This window comes from Nicotiana sylvestris, chromosome 10 (assembly GCF_000393655.2).
Source record: "Nicotiana sylvestris chromosome 10, ASM39365v2, whole genome shotgun sequence".
Lineage (NCBI taxonomy): Eukaryota > Viridiplantae > Streptophyta > Magnoliopsida > Solanales > Solanaceae > Nicotiana > Nicotiana sylvestris.
In genome coordinates, this window is record NC_091066.1 from 36,771,855 (window position 1) to 36,792,552 (window position 20,698).

General features: G+C 39.1%; 1 protein-coding gene across 1 annotated transcript; it reads left to right on the forward strand.

Moving 5' to 3' along the window:
* The first annotated feature begins 5,849 nt into the window (after positions 1 to 5,849).
* On the forward strand, positions 5,850 to 6,803 carry LOC138879198 (uncharacterized). The gene has a single exon (XM_070158793.1). It carries the CDS (start codon positions 5,850 to 5,852, stop codon positions 6,801 to 6,803), a length of 954 nt encoding a protein of 317 aa, XP_070014894.1.
* The last annotated feature ends 13,895 nt before the right edge of the window (positions 6,804 to 20,698 follow it).

The window sequence follows — 20,698 nt, forward strand, 5'->3', positions numbered from 1 at the left end:
AAGAAAAACCAAAGGAGGTTGCTACACTACCTATAAAGAAAATCTTTTTATCATTTTTTTAGACTTAAATCCCTCAAGAAAACTGTCTAATCGATCTATCGTCGGAAAAGTCCAATTTTTTTGTAATTTGTTTTTAAAAAAATTATTCAATTAACCTAACACAGCTAAAATAACATAGAAAGTCACCCAGACAATCTCCTCACCCACACTTAAATATGTGCATTGTCCCTAATGCACACCATAACTAATAAGAGGGTAAGAAAACTCTCTGGTAGGCCAAAGGCCGAAGTACTAGCAGCTCATGGGGTACTCAGACTTCTCCTAGGCTTGGTCCTTCGTGCGAGTACCTCACACTTAGTTCCAACCATATGGTTTGCTGGTGCCTCTTTCCAATAACCTTGTTTTCCATGATCCTAAAAACTCAAAAATCGACACAACAAAAATAATACAATAAAAAAATAAAAATAAAATAAAACAAAGCAATAAAGTTGGGTTGCCTCCCAACAAGCGCTTGATTTAACGTCGCGTCATGATGCGAATCATTTTTTGCCTCCACTTCGAACTTATAAATTGGACCCCAAGTTTTGATTTTGCTCTGCGATCATGCTTCTGGGGTGGTAGAACGAATCTAACTGGCCCAATAAAACAATATAGTATTCTGCACTTCTTGGCCTTTAGATGAGATGTGTATTCATGACTTTCTAGCAAGAAGAATTCTAGAATGTAGGCATCTTGTTCCTTACTTCTTGACTCCTCAAATGGCTTGGACGACTCTATTTCCATATCCAAACACAATGTGAAAAAATGCTTGGAGTGTGGACCAATGCGCTCAACTACATGAACATTGGGACTGTCTACATTCTCAACACTAATGACAATAGAGTCAACTAAATATGTATCCTCAATATCCTTAGTTGACTCTAGTATCTCTTCTACAACATCGGCATCCTCAAAATCTAGTTCAATTGATTGTTGGTATTCTACTATGGTCTTCTCCACTAGCACCTCAATTTCTGTATCTAATTTATGCTCTTTTTGGATACTATTAACAATATTGGCTTATTGAGCATTAAAATTTTAAACCAGTTGACTCACGTGACTTTCAAGTTGAGAATAATTTCCTCTTGCCTTTCTATCTGTAGTTTTAATTTACTATGTTATTCCAAAAGACACTTTAACATATCTTCGATCTTCTTTAGGTCAGCTTCCCTGGGTTTTTTTTCCTATTAACTTCACTAGAAAAAGAAGAACCATCAAAGTAAAGGATTGGGGGAAGATAAGAAATATAAGCACAACCATGAAAGTGACTATTTTGATCACCACATATATCACACACATTCCACACATATGATTGAGTTGGTGCACAAAACTCGCTCTCGGAAATATTTTGATAATTTTGCCCTGGGTGGTTTCCTTCACAATATGCATAAGGAGGATTAAAAGTAGAATTACCAACATCAAAACTCTCATAATTCCAAGATGCCATGTTTCTCAAATTAACAAGTAAAACAAAAAACCAAAATAAAAATCAAATACAAAAAATAAAAATAAAAGTTCAAACTTGAAACCTAGTAATATGTACACTTACAGCTACACCGTTAGTTCCCCAGCAACGGCACCAAAATTTGATCACGCCCAACAATGCCTTATAAAAAGGACTAAGAAGTCGTTGCAAATATAATCCGGTTTACAAGTCCGGAGTTGAATCCCACAGAGAACTAAGGTTTAGATACAATTGTTCACTATCACCAAGAAGACAAGCTTGAACAATTTCTAACTTATAGATATTAAAATTCATGTGTTTAACTAATTAACTAATAAATTAAAATATTAAATTAACAACTAAAGATACTACGGGTTGGAGAAAAGATTAAGGAGGTCTAGAGTGATGATTTCCCCAATTGTCGGAATTTTTTCCGCTACATTTTATATAAATTTGCCTAAGTATTCTCTACTGATCATGAGTGCTCTAACTGTCGTAAATCTCTCCCTAGTAATTAACACAATTTACTAGATATATTCTCCCGAATTACGCTAGCTAGCATTAAGTACGGCTCACTCTGATCACACCCAAGGTTTCGTTATCCCTAATCCCACCTTTAAAACCCTTCGTACTGATCCCTCATATGCGTTAGGAGTGATGTTGTTCAATAACTACCTAAATATGAACTCTGTCCCGAGTAATATACACTAAATAGGCACAGTTGATTGGGAGCTTTTCAACCAACCACAATAATAACGTAGTTGAACAAATAGAGAAAATACTACGACAAAACTATATTAACGTAATAGAAAAATCATCTTCCAATAGGTTCCATCAAAACCTTGGATAACAAATTAGCTATTCATAATAATATGAATAACTACAATACTAGAATTCATAACCAATAATGGAAATAGGAAGAAGGAAGTGAAAAACTCGTAGAAGAATTCTTTGCCTTGCTCCTAGTGTGTTCTTGCCTCCTTAGGTCGAATCTCGATCTCTACGGCAGCTCCGTGCTCTCCCTAGGTCTAAAGTGTGTTAAAAGTCTATCCTTCTCGCTATGTTTTCTATCCCCGGTCTCTTTAGTCTCCTTAGGTCTAAATTATGTCAAAAGTCCTCAAAATACCATTTTTTCATGTATATATACCAAGTAGGGTTGGGCCCAAATAATTATACCTTCTCCTACGTGAAAAAATACACTTTTCCCAGAGAGGACGTGAGCGACCGCGGTTGGACCGCGCATATCCACTTTGATTCTGCCTGACGAGCGCGGCCTGAGCGTGGCCATGAACTTGACGTTCACTTTTCACCATGTTCTGTTAGGAATTTAGAAAAACGTTAAACATGAAAGTTGTAGCCCATATCGTTATCTTTCTAACTATATATTGTGGGGCTCAAATGCAGTTCTGAGCAAAAAGTTATGTATATTTTACTAGACAGTGCGTAATATGCCTACTCGATTCTTCGTTTATTCTTAATTATCATCCGTTGATCTCCAAACACGATCCTGGCTTAATTCCTTGGGATTTTACTCAGACATTAAAGCTTCAAATCACTTGAATTCATTCCATAACATCTACATAGCTCGAAATAACTCCTACAAGGCATAAAACACACAATTAGTGCAAAACACTAGCGATTAAAGCTCAAACTCAATTAAAGCGCAGTAAATTAGAATGTAATAAGTGACTAAAATACGTAATTATAGCCTATCATCAGTTAGTATTGAGGTGATGCACATGCCAAGTAACGGGCATGCGGGCGTGTACCGTGAGAATCGGGACCTGGTTCATTTCATGGCACCGTTTAGTGACTCTTTCTTGTTAATATCCGTGTTTCCATTATGTGATAAAGTAAATGAGCTGTAAAACATGTTAGATATAATGTTAGGGCTTTACGATGATACTGTTGGGACTCCTAGTGGTCATTTTTTGCTGTCGTCTCACTATTCATTGATATTCTGTACTTAGTCATATTCATGCATTTCATATCATGTTTCAGTCTCAGTTGTTATTAATTGACACATCATATTATTGTTCCGGGCTAGTTTTTCATGGCATTATGAGCCCGTGGGTGAGATTGGAGAGTGATGACTAAGTGAGGCTGATAGCCGGATTATGAGTGACAATATAGGATCGAGTTGCACGCCACAACGGTTATATTGATTTGTGATAGCGCTTGGGCTGAATGAGCCACTCCGAAGTCTGTACATACCCTCAGTGAGTGCAGTTGATATTATTATTGGAGATGGATCTCCTCCATGGGCTGGATTGGCCTATGTCCTCGGTACTGGAGACCGATGGTCAGTGATGTATATATTTCGGGATGGATCCTCCCTGGGCCGTGTGAGCCATATACAGTACTAAGTAGTTGTGAGGATATTATTATTACCTGGAGATGGATCTTCTCCATAGGGCGAGATTGGCCTTCCTCAGTACTAATTGACTGCTGTCAGAGATGTATATAATCTGGGATGGATGTTCCCTGGACCGTATGAGCTATATACAGTACTGAATGGATGAGTATTTGAGAGTGTGAGCACATGAGGTATCCAGCATGGATCATCACATACAACATGTGCATTGGCATGTAGATGTAACAATGCTTTATTCTTTACCTTGTTCGTATCTGCTCTATCTTACTGTTTTAGCTGTCTATTAAATTAAAAGCATGGTTGTGTTTCTACACTTATATTTCTATTATTTCTGTTGAGGTTGAGTGCGTCACTACCTTTTAATCCATAGTTTGGACTCGTTACTTACTGAGTTGGTGTACTCACATTACCCCCTGCACCTTGTGTGCAGATTCAGGCACTTTTGGTCCCAGTGACAGTCGTTGATCGAGGCTTCAGGCTTTAGGAGACTATCGAGGTATCTGCACGGCGTTTGCAGGCCTTGACTCTCCTTCTTTATCTCCAAATGTATTTTAGTTTGTTTCTTTAAACATTGTACTAGACCATGTTCTCCTCTAGACGATCATAAACTCAGTGACACCCCGATTTTGGGCAGTTGTATCATAATTTGGATTTTATTTTGTTTTCAGAAATGTTCTTTAATGAATTGTTGCTTCAGTGTTTATTGTTTAAAAATACTTTTGCGGTGTTGGATTATTAAATTGAGGCTGACCTAGTTCCACGATAGGCGCTATCACGATGGATTGGATTTTGGGTCGTGACATTTTTACTTTTAGATTTTTTTCTTCTGGGCCGACATATAGATCAAAATTGCTTTCTGAAAATGAAATATGATTTGACTAGTTTTAATTAGGTAATTAGAGCAGTGAAGGAGCAGAAGTATACAACTCCACACATTTTGAGCAGGAGGAGGAGCAGGATGCATTAACACAAGAATTCTATATAATGCACGAAGTGCATGAAGGGGGTTCAAACGGATCTAGTAATCATCTCTTTTAACCACCCCCTTCCCCCCCCCCCCCCCCCCAAAAAAAAAAAAACAGGGCAAGAACAAATTAAATTAAATAAGGATTTAATTTAATTTTTTTTGTGCATTAGCATTTTAGCGTATTATAGTGCGTAACCTATCATATTTTTCTGGTTATTAATATGTTACTTATTACAGAAGATTACTTGTAATTGACTGTTAATCTTTTGGTGATCCATAATGTAAGAAAATTTTACTCTGTAAAGAAGTTAAATTCATAAATAAATAAAAAACACCAACCAATCACCTTCTTGAATACGCAGAAAACAAAACAAAATCAAAGGAAGGAGGATCGGAGTGGTAAAAGAAGAGATGAGGTTTGACAAGGGCGGGGATTAGCCTCAACTATGTCAGCCAAATTGTATTAATATTTTAAATTTTTTTATATAATTAGAATTTGACAAATGTCTTTGCATGAAAAGGTAAAAGACAAGTGGTCTTACTATTAGAGTGATAGCCAACCTTTAAACCTTTTGATAAATGGCACATTCTTTTAGAGAAGTAGCAAATGAAGATAGCCACGTTGCAATCATTCACAAGGATAGAAACATGCACTTATGGCTATAAATAGCCTTCATTAGCCATTCATTCCCATCATCATAAATCCTTCTTATACGTCTCTCTCTTATTCCTTCTAATTTTTTTTCTATAATATTTAATTAACATTACACATTAGTTGTTCTTCCTTTTTTCCTACTAACTGGATTTGTATAATATTTAATTTTGCTGATTCCTGTATCCTCTAAATAAAATAGAGGTAAGATTGTTTAATCCTGGAGAAATATTTCACACTGCTGAAATAGTTTATTAGGACAGTTCCCAGCACGACTCAAGCTAGTTGGTGTATTTTCGCTCACAAATAATATTATTGCAATATTATTATTATCGTTACTTTTTGGTGTCATTTCTCTACAATCTAAGAAACTATGGCAAATAACACTGATGCTGAAAATACTACTGATATCGCCAATATTGGCGTTACATCCGCTACTCCAGGCCCAGTTGCACTGCTATATGCCAGGACAGTTACAGAAGTGTCAAATATTGAAATTTTTGCCAATGAAAATTTCAAACGTTGGCAAGAACGTATTTTCTCACTGCTTGATGTCCATGGTGTTGCACATACACTGCTGCATCCACAATCTAGTGCAGACGCTGATAATAAAATAGTGGAATCATGGCAATATGTCAACAAGGTATGTTGTCATACAATATTGCAAACTATTTCTAACGAATTGTTTGACGTGTATTGCAATTATAAAGAAGCAAAAGCTATATGGGAAGCTTTAATTAAAAAATTCACTGCTAAAGATGCTACAAAACAAAAATTTGTAGTAGAAATTTTTTATCAGTGGCAGATGAGAGATGATAAAGGGATGAGCATACAAATCAATGAATTTCAAAAATTGTTAGAAGACTTGAAGGTCGAGGGGATGTCTTTACCAGAGAAGTTTGTTGCTAGAGTGCTAATTGAGAAGCTGCCTGACTTATGGAGTGACTACAAAAATAACTTAAAGCACAAACAGAAAAATTTTACCATTGAGAAAATTGTGACCCACACCCTAATTGAAGATTCCAACAGAAAAGAATCTGCCAAAGCTAGGATGACAGCTCTTAAAGCAAACTTAGTGCAAAGCAGCAACAAGAACCGCAAAAGGTACGAGAATAAGTCTCAAGGTTGCAAGCCTAAAAATCCTAAGCTTAAAAGAAAAAAGGGCTCTTTTTTTGTTTGTGAAAAACCAGGCCATCATGCCTTACACTGCAAGTACAGAGCAAGAAATGACAAAGGAAAAACTAATACTCCTAAGGCTAGCTTAGCTGAAGGAGGTGATATTATTGCAGCTGTCTATGATGACCCAAAAGGTCATCACTTGTTTTAGAAATACATTCTGTATTCCGAGGCCTTAAAACCTTCTTTTTGCCTTACCTAGATTTGCGTGCACAGTATGGGTTTCGGAAAGCCATTATGTGAAAATCTGTGAAAAATGGTAATTTTTGTTTTTAAAATAAATTTAAGTTGACTTCAATCAACATTTTGGGTAAACGGACCCAGACTCATGATTTGACGGTCCCGGAGGGTCCGTAGGAAAATATGGGACTTGGGCATATGCCCGGAGTCGAATTCCCAGGTCCCAAGCCCGAGAAATGAATTTTTAAAGAAACATTATTTTTTGGAATATATATGAGTTTTTGAAAATGAAATATGTTTGAAATTGATCGTATCGGGCCCGTATTTTGGTTCTGGAGCTCGGTACAAGTTTGAAATAATAATTAGGTTGGATCTGTAAAATTTGGTAAAGATTGGTATTGGTTTGGTATAAAACGGACTTAAAGTTGAGAAAATTGGAAATTTTGATGTTCTTGAATGATTTCATGAATTTGGGGTTTAATTCATAGTTGTTGATATTATTTTGATGATTTAATTGCACGAGCAAGTCCATATGATGTTTTTAGGTTAGTGTACATGATTGGTTTGGAGCCCCGAGGGCTTGGTTGAGTTTTGGATAGGCCACTGAGTGGAATTGAACTTAGGAAGTGGCAGGTTTTCAGCTGGTATGAGTTGCAAGCCCTAATCTCGCAATTGCGAGGTCAGGTGTCGCAATTGCGAGCCTATCAGGCTTGGGAATTGCGAGGGTCACTTCGCAATTGCAAAGTATGCCCTGGCCAGCCTTCCTCGCAATTGCGAGAAATTCTTCGCAAATGCGATTACCCCCAGATGTCCCCAGCCGTCGCAAATGCGAGTTCACAATTGCAAACATATGACCGCAAATGCAAAGATAGCAGGTTCCCTAAGTTTTCGCAATTGCGAACCCTGGTCGCAATTGCGACATATGCAACCTGCTAAATCATAACTTAGACGCATTTTCAACCATTTTTCAACCCTTTTCAAAACCTACACACCTTTGGGCAATCTTTCAAAGACAAGTACTCTTCCAAATCGATTGTAAGTCATTTCTAACTCGTTTTCATTAATCTTTAACATCTTTTCACATGATTTCAACTCAAAATCAAGGGCTTTCATGGGGAAAATTGGGTGTTTTGGTAGAACTTAGGTTTTTAAAATTTTGGGAATTTGGACCTCGATTTGAGGTCCGATTTCAAAACAAATTATATATTTGGGTTCGTGGGTGAATGGGTAATCGGGTTTTGGTTCGAACCTCGGGTTTTGACCATATGGACCCGGGGTCGATTTTTGACTTTTTGGGAAAATTTTAGAAAACCGATTTTCATGCATTAGAATTGATTCATTTAGCATTTATTGATATAATTAAGTAACTTGTGGCTAGATACAAGCGAATTGGTGGTAGAATCAAGAGGTAAAGCGATAGTTGAGGCTTGAATTATGTTTGTGGCATCGAGGTAAGTGTTTGGTCTAACCTTAGCTTGAGAGATTAGGAATTGTGTCCTATTTTCTATGTGTTTGTTGTTGTATAAGACGTATAGGCATGGTGACAGTATCTATATGTTGGTGTCAAGCATGCCCGTGAGTCTTATACTATGATTAATGTGACTCCGTTTGTATTGTTCATGTCTTATGTGATGATTTATATTGTTGAGCAAGGCTTGTGGAAGTAATATTGATATATGAACATTGAAGAGTGTTGGCGTAAGTTGTAAAATGATTTGAGGAAGTATAATTGGTAATTGAACCTTGTAGAGCATTGGCTCAAATTGTGAATTGAGTTATGAAGTAAATGTGAAAAAGAAAAGAGGATTATGATATTGTCTCCCTTGCCGGGATGTTGTTGTTTTAATGTTATCTCCCTTGCCGGGATGTTATTGTCTTGATCTTGTTTCTATTGCAGGGATACGATTGTTGTGCTATTGTTCCCTTGTCGGGATTTTATTGTGAATTCGTTGATTCCCTTGCCCTTATTGCTTTGTGGTTGTTGTTTGGGTGAGGAAGAATGTATGATTTTTGTATGATTTTTGTGAGGAAGAGTGTAAAGCACGAAGGGTGATGTCGTGTATGAATTTTGTGAGGAAGAGTGTAAAGCACGAAGGGTGATGCCATGTATGATATTTGTGAGAGAGTGTAAATCACGAATGGTGATGTCGTGCCGCACGATGCACAATTCCGTGCCATGATATGAGTGTTAATGCTCTAAGGATCATTCTGTGCCATGATTATGTGAGGTAAAAGTATGAAGGGTGATGCCGTGCCGATTTTATTGATTTTATGGTGAGGACGAGAGTAAAAGCACGAAGGGTTATGCAGTGCACTTGTCTTTGATTTTTCCTGATTTATATTGATAATTGAGTTACGATGTTCTTTACATTTAATTGTTGGTTTCTGTTGCTATTTGTTGTCCCCCGCAGCATGATTCCCCCTTCCTATCTTTAATTGTCAAGTTTTTCTTTTATTTTCCGTTGTATATGATTTAACTACACATGTTTATTTGGTAGTCTAGTCCTAGCCTCGTCACTACTTCGCCGAGGTTAGGCTAGGCACTTACCAGCACATGGGGTCGGTTGTGCTGATACTATACTCTGCACTGTGTGCAGATCCTGATACTAGAGCTTACAGACCTTAGCTTTGGGTTGCTGCCTTCAGTCCATTCGGAGATCCGAGGTAGTCCTGTAGGCATCCGCAGGCCTTGGCGTTTCCTTCTATCCTTTCATCCTATTTCATTTATGTATTTTCGAGACAATATTGTATTTATTTCTTTGGATTTTATTTGTATTACTCTTAGACCGTCAGTGAAATTGTGACACCGGTTCTGGGTAGTTTATGTATGGATTGGTATTGGCATCTTTATTAAAATATTACATTTCAGTCTTCCTCTTATTAAATTTTGTTGTTTATCTAATGTTGGTTATTAATTGTAAAGGATTAAAAGGGGAAAAAGGTAAATAATTCAAATGGTTGGCTTGCCTAACTTTCACTAGTAGGCACCATCTTGACTACCGAGGGTGAAAAATCTTGATCGTGACAAGTTGGTATCAGAGCCCTAAGTAACTTAGGTCTCACAATTCACGGACAAGCTTAGTAGAGTCTAAGGGATTGGTACAAAGACGTCTGTATTTTTCCTCTAGAGGCTATAGAGTTAGGAAAAACTTCATATCTAGTCTTTCCTGTCGTGCGGTTTGGTTTCTCGATGCTAATTGAATTTCTACTCTGTTCTTTCGCAGATGGCGAGAACACGCGCTTCCTCATCCACTGATCAGCAGCTCGAGCCCCCAGCAGCAGCTCCCATGAGGGGCAGATGGCGAGGCCGAGGTAGGGGCAGAGCTTAGCCTAGAGCAACAGCACCAGTGGCGGAGCCTCAAGTTGAGTTTGATGATGAGGTTCCGGCCCAGGCAGTTTCGGTGGGCCCAACTCAGGTCCTAGAGGGGTTCATTGCTACCCAAGTACTCCAGTATGCTCTGGTCCGTCTAGTGGGACTTATGGAGAGTGTCACCTTGGCAGGCTTGCTTTATGTAGCACCAGCCGTCTCTCAGGCTGGAGGAGGAGCCCAGACTCCTGCTACCCGCACTCCGGAGCAGATGGCTCCCCATTTTTAGACTCCAATAGCTCAGCCAGTTGGAGCAGTTCAGCCGAGTGTGGTAGCTCAGACCGGTGATGGAGCGGCTATGTCTGCTAATGCCTTGTGGATATTTGACAGGTTCACCAAGCTCTTCACTACCACTTTCAGCGGTGCATCTTTTAAGGATCCCCAGGATTATTTAGATAGCTGTCATGAGGTTCTCAAGAACATGGGGATACTGGAGACCAATGGGGTCGACTTTGCTGCTTTTCGCTTATCTGGATCCACCAAGACTTGGTGGAGAGATTATTGTTTGGCTAGACCAGCTGGGTCACCAACTTTGACTTGGGATCAGTTTTCTCAGCTATTTCTGGAGAAGTTTCTTCCTGTCACTCAGAAAGAGATCTATTGGAGGCAGTTTGAGCGTCTCCAATAGGGTTCTATGATTGTTACTCAGTACGAGACCAGGTTTATTGATTTGGCCTGTCATGCTCTTCTTATACTTCCCACTAAGAGAGAGAGAGACAGTGAGGAGGTTCATTAAGGGACTCATTTAGCCTATTCGACTTCAGATGGCTAAGGAGACAGGGAGCGAGATTTCCTTTCAGGATGCGGCCAATGTGGCCAGGAGGATTGAGATGGTTCTATCACAGGGGGGTGGTCAGGTGTCGGACAAAAGGCCTCGTCATTCATGAAGATTCAGTGGCGCCTCGTCTGGAGTAGGGATTCGTATGTAGAGGCCATCCTCCTAGGCCTTTTCAGTCAGCACTTCAGGTTTCTCATGGTGCTTTAGGTGGCCGTGGTTCTCATATGCAGTATTCGGATCAGCATTCCTATAGTGCACCACCAGCTCCTATCAGTGCACCACCGCTCTAGAGTTTTCGGGGTGGTCATTCAGGTCGTTAGGGTCAGCAGTCTCAGCAGCCGAGGGCTTGTTATACTTGTGGTGATATGGGGCATATTGCTAGATTTTGCCCTCGAGCATCGAGCAGCTCTCAGCATCAGGGTTCCCGTGCCATAGTTCAGGCACCGAGTGTTCCACAGCCCGCTCAACCAGCTAGAGGTAGAGGTAAAGGTGCTAGAAGTGGAGGTAAAGGTACTAGAGGTGGAGGTCAGGCCGCTAGAGGTGGAGGCCAGCCTGCAGCAGGCCATCCCAGAGATGTAGTTTAGAGTGGTGGGGCCCAACCCCGATGTTATGCTCTTCTAGCTAGGCCTGAGGTTGAGGCTTCCGATGCAATTATCACAGGTATTGTTCTAGTTTGTAGTAGAGATTCTTCAGTTCTATTTGATCCAGAATCTACGTACTCCTATGTGTCATCTTATTTTAAACCGCATTTGGTCATGCCTAGTGATTCTTTATGTGCTCCTGTATATGTGTCTACACCGGTGGGTGATTCTATTGTGGTAGATCATGTCCATCGTTCATGTATAGTTGTGATTAGGGGTCTTGAGACTCGTGTAGATTTGTTTCTTTTGGATATGGTTGATTTTGATGTCATATTGGGGATGGACTGGTTATTACCCTACCACGCTATCTTGGACTATCATGCCAAGACTGTGACCTTAGCCTTGCCGGGGTTGACTCGTTTAGAGTGGAGAGGGACTCCTGGTCATTCTACCCATAGTGTTATCTCATATATGAAGACTCGGCGTATGGTCGAGAAGGGGTGTTTGGCCTAGTTGGCATATGTTCGTGATTCTAGCGCTGAGGTTCCTTCTATGGATTCTATGTCTGTTTGTCATGAGTTTCCTGAGGTATTTCCTTCAGACCTGACGGGGATGCCACCCAACAAGGATATTAACTTTTGCATTGATTTGGCCCCGGGCACCCAGCCCATTTCTATCCCGCCGCATCGTATGGACCTGCCTAAGTTGAAAGAGTTGAAGGAGCAGTTGCAAGACTTGCTTGATAAGGGCTTCATTAGGCCTAGTGTCTCGCCTTGGGGTGCGCCGGTTTTGTTTGTCAAAAAGAAGGACGGACCGATGAGGATGTGTATATATTACCTACAGTTGAACAAGGTTACAATCAAGAATAAGTATCTATTGCCGAGGATTGATGATTTGTTTGATCAGCTTCAGGGTGCCAAGGTATTTTCGAAGATGGACTTGAGATCTGGCTACCATCAGTTGAGGATTAGGGCATCCGATGTCCCTAAGACAGCTTTCCGCACTCGATACGGGCATTATGAGTTCTTGGTGATGTCGTTTGGGTTGACAAATGCCCTAGAAGCTTTTATGGATTTGATGAACCGAGTGTTCAGGCCTTACTTGGATTCGTTCGTAATAGTCTTTATTGATGATATTTTGATTTATTTCCGCAGCCATGAGGAGCATGAGCAACATCTGAGAGTGGTTCTTTAGATTTTGAAAGATAGTCAGTTGTATGCTAAGTTTTCGAAGTGCGAGTTTTGGTTGGGGTCAATTGCTTTCTTGGGTCATGTTGTTTCAGTAGAGGGTATCTAGGTAAATCCAAAGAAGATTGAAGCAGTCAAGGACTAGCCTAGACCCGCATCAGCTATATAGATTTCGGAGTTTCTTGGGTTTTGCAGGCTATTATTGTAGATTTATGGAGGGGTTTTCATCTATTGCAGCCCTGATGACCAGGTTGACCCAGAAGGGTGCTCAGTTCAGATGGTCGGACGAGTGTGAGGCCAGCTTTCAGAATCTCAAGACAACTTTGACTACGAAGTCAGTGTTGGTTTTGCCCATAGGTTCAGGGCCATATACAATTTATTGTGACGCATCTCGTATTAGACTTAGTGCGGTGTTGATGCAGGATGGCAAGGTCATTGCTTATGCTTCACGGCAGTTGAAGATTCATGAGAAAAACTATCCAGTTCATGATTTGGAGTTAGCAACCATTGTTCACGCGTTGAAGATTTGGAGGCATTATCTATATGGCGTGTCATGTGAGGTGTTCACGGATCACAAGAGTCTACAGTACTTGTTCAAGCAGAAGGAGCTAAATTTGAGGTAGAGAAGGTGGTTGGAGCTGATGAAAAACTATGATATCACCATCTTATATCATCCGGGAAAGGCCAATGTGGTGGCCAATGCTTTGAGTAGGAAGTCAACCAGTATGGGCAGTCTTGTTTATATTCCGGTCGGTGAGAGACCGCTTGCTTTGGATGTTCAGGCTTTGGCCAATTTGTTCGTGAGGTTGGATGTTTCAGAGCTCAGCCGTGTGCTAGCTTGCACAGTCTCTCGTTCTTCTTTATTGGAGCGTATCCGAGATCGGCAGTATGATGATCCTCATTTGTGTGTCCTTAGGGACACGGTGCAACATGGTGGTGCCAAGCAGGTTACATTAGAAGATGATGGAGTTTTGAGGCTGTAGGGTCGAGTTTGTGTGCCTAATGTGGATGGGCTCTAGGAGTTGATTTTAGAGGAGGCCCATAGTTCCCGTACTCTATTCATCCGGGCGCTGCTAAGATGTATCAGGATTTGTGGTAGTATTATTGGTGGAGGAGGATGAAGAAGGATATTGTTGCATATGTGGCTCGGTATTTGAATTGTCAGCAGGTAAAGTACGAGCATCAGAGACCTGATGGTTTATTCCAGAAGATTGAGATTCCTGAGTGGAAGTGGGAGCGCATCACTATGGACTTCGTTGTTGGACTCCCACAGACTCAGAGGAAGTTCGATGCAGTGTGGGTTATTGTTGATAGGCTGACCAAGTTAGCACATTTCATTTTGGTGGCAGTCTCCTATTCTTTCGAAAGGTTAACTGAGATCTATATTCGGGAGATTGTTCGTCTTCATCGTGTGCCAGTGTCTATCATTTCGGACCGAGGTACGCAGTTTACCTCACATTTTTGGAGAGAAATCCAGTGTGAGTTGGGCACACGGGTCGAGTTGAGCACAACATTTCATCCTCAGACGGATGGAAAGTCCGAGCGTACTATTCAGATTTTGGCGGATATGCTCTGAGCTTGTGTCATTGACTTTGGAGGCTCGTGGGATCAGTTTTTGCCTTTAGTAGAGTTTGCCTACAACAACAGCTACCAGTCATGCATCCAGATGTCTCCTTATAAGGCTTTATATGGTAGGTGGCATCAGTCACCGGTTGGATGGTTTGAGTCGGGAGAGGCTCGGTTGTTAGGTACAGATCTAGTACAGGATGCCTTAGACAAGGTCAGGATCATTTAGGATAGGTTTCGTACAGCTCAGTCCAGGCAAAAGAGTTATGTTGACCGTAAGGTTCGTGATTTGGCATTCATGGTCGGTGAGTGGGTGTTGCTTCGGGTGTCGCCTATGAAGGGCGTGATGAGATTTGGAAAGAGGGGCAAGCTTAGCCCTAGGTTCATTGTCCCGTTTGAGATTCTTGATCTAGTGAGAGAGGTGGCTTACAGACTTGCATTGCCGCCGAGCTTATCAGTCGTGCATCCAGTTTTTCATGTATCCATGCTTCAAAAGTATCACGGCGATCCATCCCACGTGTTAGATTTCAGCACTGTCCAGTTGGACAAGGACTTGTCCTATGAGGAGGAGCCGATAGCTATATTGGACCGGCAGGTTCATCAGTTGAGAACGAAGAGTTTCCCTTCTGTTCATGTTCAGTGGAGTGGTCAGCCTATTGAGGCATCGACTTGGGAGTCCGAGTCCGATATGCGGAGCCGTTATCCCCTTCTTTTCTCCGACTCAGGTACTTCCTTCTTATGTCCGTTCGAGGACGAACGGTTGTTTAAAAGGTGGAGAATGTGATGACCCAAAATGTCATCACTTGTTTTAGAAATATATTTTATGTTCCGAGGCCTTAAAACCACCTTTTTGCCTTACCTCGATTTGTGTGCGCAGTCCGGGCGTGTATTCGGAAAGCCATTATGTGAAAATCTGTAAAAAAATGATAAATTTTGCTTTTAAAATGAATTTAAGTTGACTTCAGTCAATATTTTGAGTAAACAGACCCGGACCCATGATTTGACGACCCCGGAGGGTCCGTATGAAAATATGGGACTTAGGTGTATGCCCGGAATCGAATTCCGAGGTCCCAAGCCCGAGAAATGAATTTTTAAAGAAAAATTATTTTCTGGAATATATATGAGTTTTTGGTAATGAAATTTGTTTGAAATTGATGGTATCAGGCCCATATTTTGGTTCCAGAGCCCGGTACAAGTTTGAAATAATAATTAGGTTGAATCTGTAAAATTTGGTAAAGATCGGTATTGATTTGGTATAAAACGGACTTAAAGTTGAGAAAATTAGAAATTTTGGTATTCTTGAATGATTTCATGACTTTGGGGTTTAATTCATAGTTGTTGATATTATTTTGATGATCTGATTACATGAGCAAGTCCGTATGATATTTTTAGGTTAGTGTGCATGATTGGTTTGGAGCTCCGAGGGCTCGGGTGAGTTTTGTATAGGGCACAAAGTGGAATTGAACTTAGGAAGTTGCAGGTTTTCAGCTGGTATGTGTTGCAGGCCCTGATCTCGCAATTGTGAGGTCAGGTGTCGCAATTGCGAGCCTATCATGCTTGGGAATTGTGAGGGTCACTTTGCAATTGCGCAGTATGCCCTGGCCAGCCTTCCTCACAATTACGAGAAATTCTTCGCAAATATGATTACCCCCAGTTGTCCCCAGTTGTCACAAATGCAACACCCCCTTCGCAAATGCGAGTTCGCAATTGCGAAAAATGACCGCAAATGCGAAGATAGCAGGTTCTTTAAGGGTTTGCAATTGCGAACCTTGGTCGCAATTGCGACATCTGCAACCTGCTAAATCATAACTTAGATGCATTTTCAACCATTTTTCAACCCTTTTCAAAACCTAAACACCTTTGGGCGATTTTTCAAAGACAAGTACTCTTCCAAATTGATTGTAAGTTATTTCTAACTCGTTTTCATTAATCTTTAACATCTTTTTACATGATTTCAACTCAAAATCAAGCGTTTTCAAGAGGGGAATTGGTGTTTTGGGTAGAACTTAGGTTTTTCAAATTTTGGGGATTTGGACCTCGATTTGAGGTCCGATTTTAAAACAAATTATATATTTGGGTTCGTGGGTGAATGGGTAATCGGGTTTTGGTTCGAACCTCGGATTTTGACCATGTGGGCCCAGGGTCGATTTTTGACTTTTTGGGAAAAAACTTTAGAAAACCTATTTTCATGCATTAGAATTGATTCATTTAGCATTTATTAATATAGTTAAGTAACTTATGGCTAGATACAAGCAAATTGGTGGTGGAATCAAGAGGTAATGCGATAGTTGAGGATTGTATTGTGTTCGTGGCATCGAGGTAAGTGTTTGGTCTAAACTTAGCTTGAGATATTAGGAGTTGTGTCCCATTTGCTATGTGTTAGTTGTTGAGTACGACGTATAGGTATGGTGATGAGTATCTATACGTTGGTGTCAAGCATGCCCGTGAGTCTTATACTATGATTAATGTGACTCCGTTTGTTTTGTTCATGTCTTATGTGATGATTTCTATTGTTGAGCAAGGCTTGTGGAAGTAATATAGGTATTTGAACATTGAAGAGTGTTGGCTCAAGTTGTAAAATGATTTGATGAAGTATAATTGGTAATTGAACCTTATAGAGCATTGGTTCAAATTGTGAATTGAGTTATGAAATAAATGTGAAAAAGAAAAGAGGATTATGATATTGTCTCCCTTGCCGGGATGTTGTTGTTTTAATGTTATCTCCCTTTCCTGGATGTTATTGTCTTGATATTGTTTCCCTTGCCGGGATACGATTGTTGTGCTATTGTTCCCTTGCTAGGATTTTATTGTGAATTTGTTGATTCCCTTGCCCTTATTGCTTTGTAATTGTTGTTTGGGTGAGGAAGAGTATTAAAGCTCGAAGGGTGATGCTGTGCGCACGATGTACAATTTCGTGCCATGATATGAGTGTTAATATGCGAAGGATCATTCTGTGCCATGATTGTGTGAGGTAAAAGCAAGAAGGGTGATGCCGTGCCGATTTTATTAATTTTATGGTGAGGACGAGAGTAAAAGAACGAATGGTGATGTCATGCACTTGTCTTTGATTTTTCTTGATTTATATTGATAATTGAGTTACGTTGTTCTTTACATTTAACTGTTGGTTTCTGTTGCTATTTATTGTCCCCCGCAGCATGATTCCCCCTTCCTATCTTTAATTGTCAAGTTTTGCTTTTATTTTTCGCTGTATTTGATTTAACTGCACATGTTTATTTGGTAGTCTAGTCCTAGCCTCGTCACTACTTAGCCGAGGTTAGGCTAGGCACTTACCAACACATGGGGTCGGTTGTGCTGATACTGCACTCTGTACTATGTGCAGATCCCGATACTAGAGCTTACGGACCTTAGCTTGAGTTGCTGCCTTTAGTCCATTCGGAGATTCGAGGTAGTTCGTGGGCCTTGACGTTTCCTTCTATCCTTTCATCATGTTTCATTTATGTATTTCCGAGACAATATTGTATTTATTTCTTTGGACCTTTATTTGTAGTACTCTTAGACCGTCTGTGAAATTGTGACACCAGTTCTGGGTAGTTTATGTATGGATTGGTATTGGCATCTTTATTAAAATATTACATTTCAGTCTTCCGCTTTATTAAATTCCATTGTTTATCTACTGTTGGTTATTAATTGTTAAAGGATTAAAAGGGCGGCTTGCCTAACTTTCACTAGTAGGCGCCATCACGACTCCTGGGGATTAGAAATCCGGGTTGTGACACTGTCATTTCTCAAGTAAACATTATAGCACATGCAAAAGAATGGGTGTTAGACTCTGGGGCTACTCTGCACATTTGTGCAAATCGAGAACCTCTTATACTCCTGTAGAGGATGATAGAGAAGAAGTCTACCTTGGAGACTCAAGTACTACTAAAGTCTTGGGTAAGGGTAAAGTTCTCTTGAAATTCACTTCGGGAAAATTTTTAGCCCTTGTTGATGTACTGCATGTTCCTACTATGAGGACAAACTTGATCTCTATATCCTTGTTGGGAAGAGCCGGAGTCAAAGTGTCATTTGAATCTGATAAGATCATAATGACCAAAAATAATGTGTTTGTGGAAAAAGGCTATTATAACCAAGGACTCTTTGTACTTAATGTTTCTAATGTTATCAATGAAAATGTATCTGCTTCTGCTTATATGGTTGAGTCTATCTCTTTATGGCATGCTAGATTAGGACACATTAATATCGCATATATAAAGAAAATGCAATCACTCGGATTAATATCTGGTTAGACTCAAATAATATTGACAAGTGTGAAATATGTATTGAAGCCAAAAGTACTAGAAAAACATATTTTTCCATAAATAGAGAAACTGAATTGTTTTCTTTAATTCACACTGATTTAGGCGACTTGAAGCAGACTATAACTAGAGGTGGTAAAAGATATTATGTAACTTTTATTGATGATTTTTCTAGATATACTAAGTTGTATTTACTTAGAAATAAAGATGATGCATTTAATGCTTTTATTTCTTATAAAACTGAAGTTGAAAATCAACTTAGTAGAAAAATCAAGAGAATTAGATCAGATAGAGGTGGAGAATATTTATCTTTAAATGATTTTTGTGAAAAAAATGGAATAATTCATGAAATAACTCCGTCTTATTCACCTGAGTCATACGGAGTAGCTGAAAGGAAAAATAAAACATTGAAAGAGATGATGAACTCTATGTTAGTTAGTTCTAATGCTCCTGATAACTTGTGGGATGAAGTTATTTTATTTGCATATCACTTACAAAATAGAATACCACATAAAAGAACTGGCAAAACTCCATATAAATTGTGGAGGGGCTATAAACCTAACTTGAAATATTTAAAAGTGTGGGGTGTCTTGCTAAAGTTCTTTTACCTGAACCTAAAAGAGAAAAATATGTTCTAAAACTTCTGATTGCATGCTTATTGGATATGCTGAACATAGTGCTGCATATAGATTTCTTATTTTAAAAAGAAATGTGCTTGATTAAAATACTATAATTGAGGCAAAGAATGCGGAATTCTTTGAACATATTTTTCCACTATCTGATAAATATTTCTCATACACATGTTGAAACAAATAGTGAAATTACCTCTAATGAAGAATTGAGAAGGAGTAAAAGGCCTAGGAAATAATATTTTTCATATGGAAATGATTTTCAAACTTTTCTTGTCGATAATGAACCATCAAATTATTTTGAAGCTATATCTTCTTCAGATGCTAAATATTGGAAAGAGGCAGTAAAAGTTGAAATTGATTCTATTAAGAAAAATAATACATGAATTTTAACTGATTTACGTCCTGGTGCAAAGCCTATTGGTTGTAAATGGATTTTCAAAAAGAAATTTAATCCTGATGGATCTTAAGATAAATATAAAGCTCGGTTAGTAGCAAAAGGGTTTTCTAAAAAAAAAATATAGATTATTTTGATACATTTGCATCAGTGACTAGAATTTCTTCTATTCGAATTTTAATTGCCTTAGCTTCAATCCGTAAGCTTTTTATCCACCAAATGGATGTGAAAACTGCTTTTCTAATTGGTGATTTAGAAGAAGAGATTTATATGGTTCAACCTGAAGGCTTTGTCATTCCTGGACAAGAAAATAAAGTTTGTAAATTAATTAAATCTCTTTATGGCCTTAAACAAGCTCCTAAGCAGTGGTATGAGAAATTTGAACAAGTATTACTGAGAGACGGTTTTTCTTCAGTTGAGGTGGATAAATGTATTTATACTAAAATGGTAGACAATGATTATATGATAATATATCTATATGTTGATCACATGCTTATATTTGGTACAAATTTAAATATATTGCAAAGTACAAAATTATTTCTGTCTGCTAATTTTGATATGAAAGATCTGGGTGAAGTAAATACAATATTGGGAGTTAAAGTTATAAGGAGTGAAGATGGAATAATGTTGTCACAAGAACATTATATTGAGAGACGTCTTAAGAAGTTTGAATATTTTAATGTCACATCTGTGAGCACTCCTTTTAATGCTAACTCTAAGTTGAAAAAGAATAATGGTGACCCAATTGCTCAGTCTAAATATGCTCAGATTATTAGGAATCTGATGCATTTAATGAATTTTACAAGGCCTGATATAGTCTATGCAGTGTGTAGATTGAGTAAATATACTCATAATCTCAACAGAGAGAATTGGTCTGCATTACCTAGACTAATGAAATATTTGAGAGGAACCATGAATTATGGTATCCTATATAGTGGATTTCCTTCTACTTTAGAAGGGTACAGTGATGCAAACTGGATCTCTGATTCAGATGAGATAAAATCCACTACTGGTTATGTATTCACCCTTAGTGGTGGTGCAATATCGTGAAAATCATCTAAATAGATGATCATTGCTAGATCGACTATGGAATCAGAGTTTG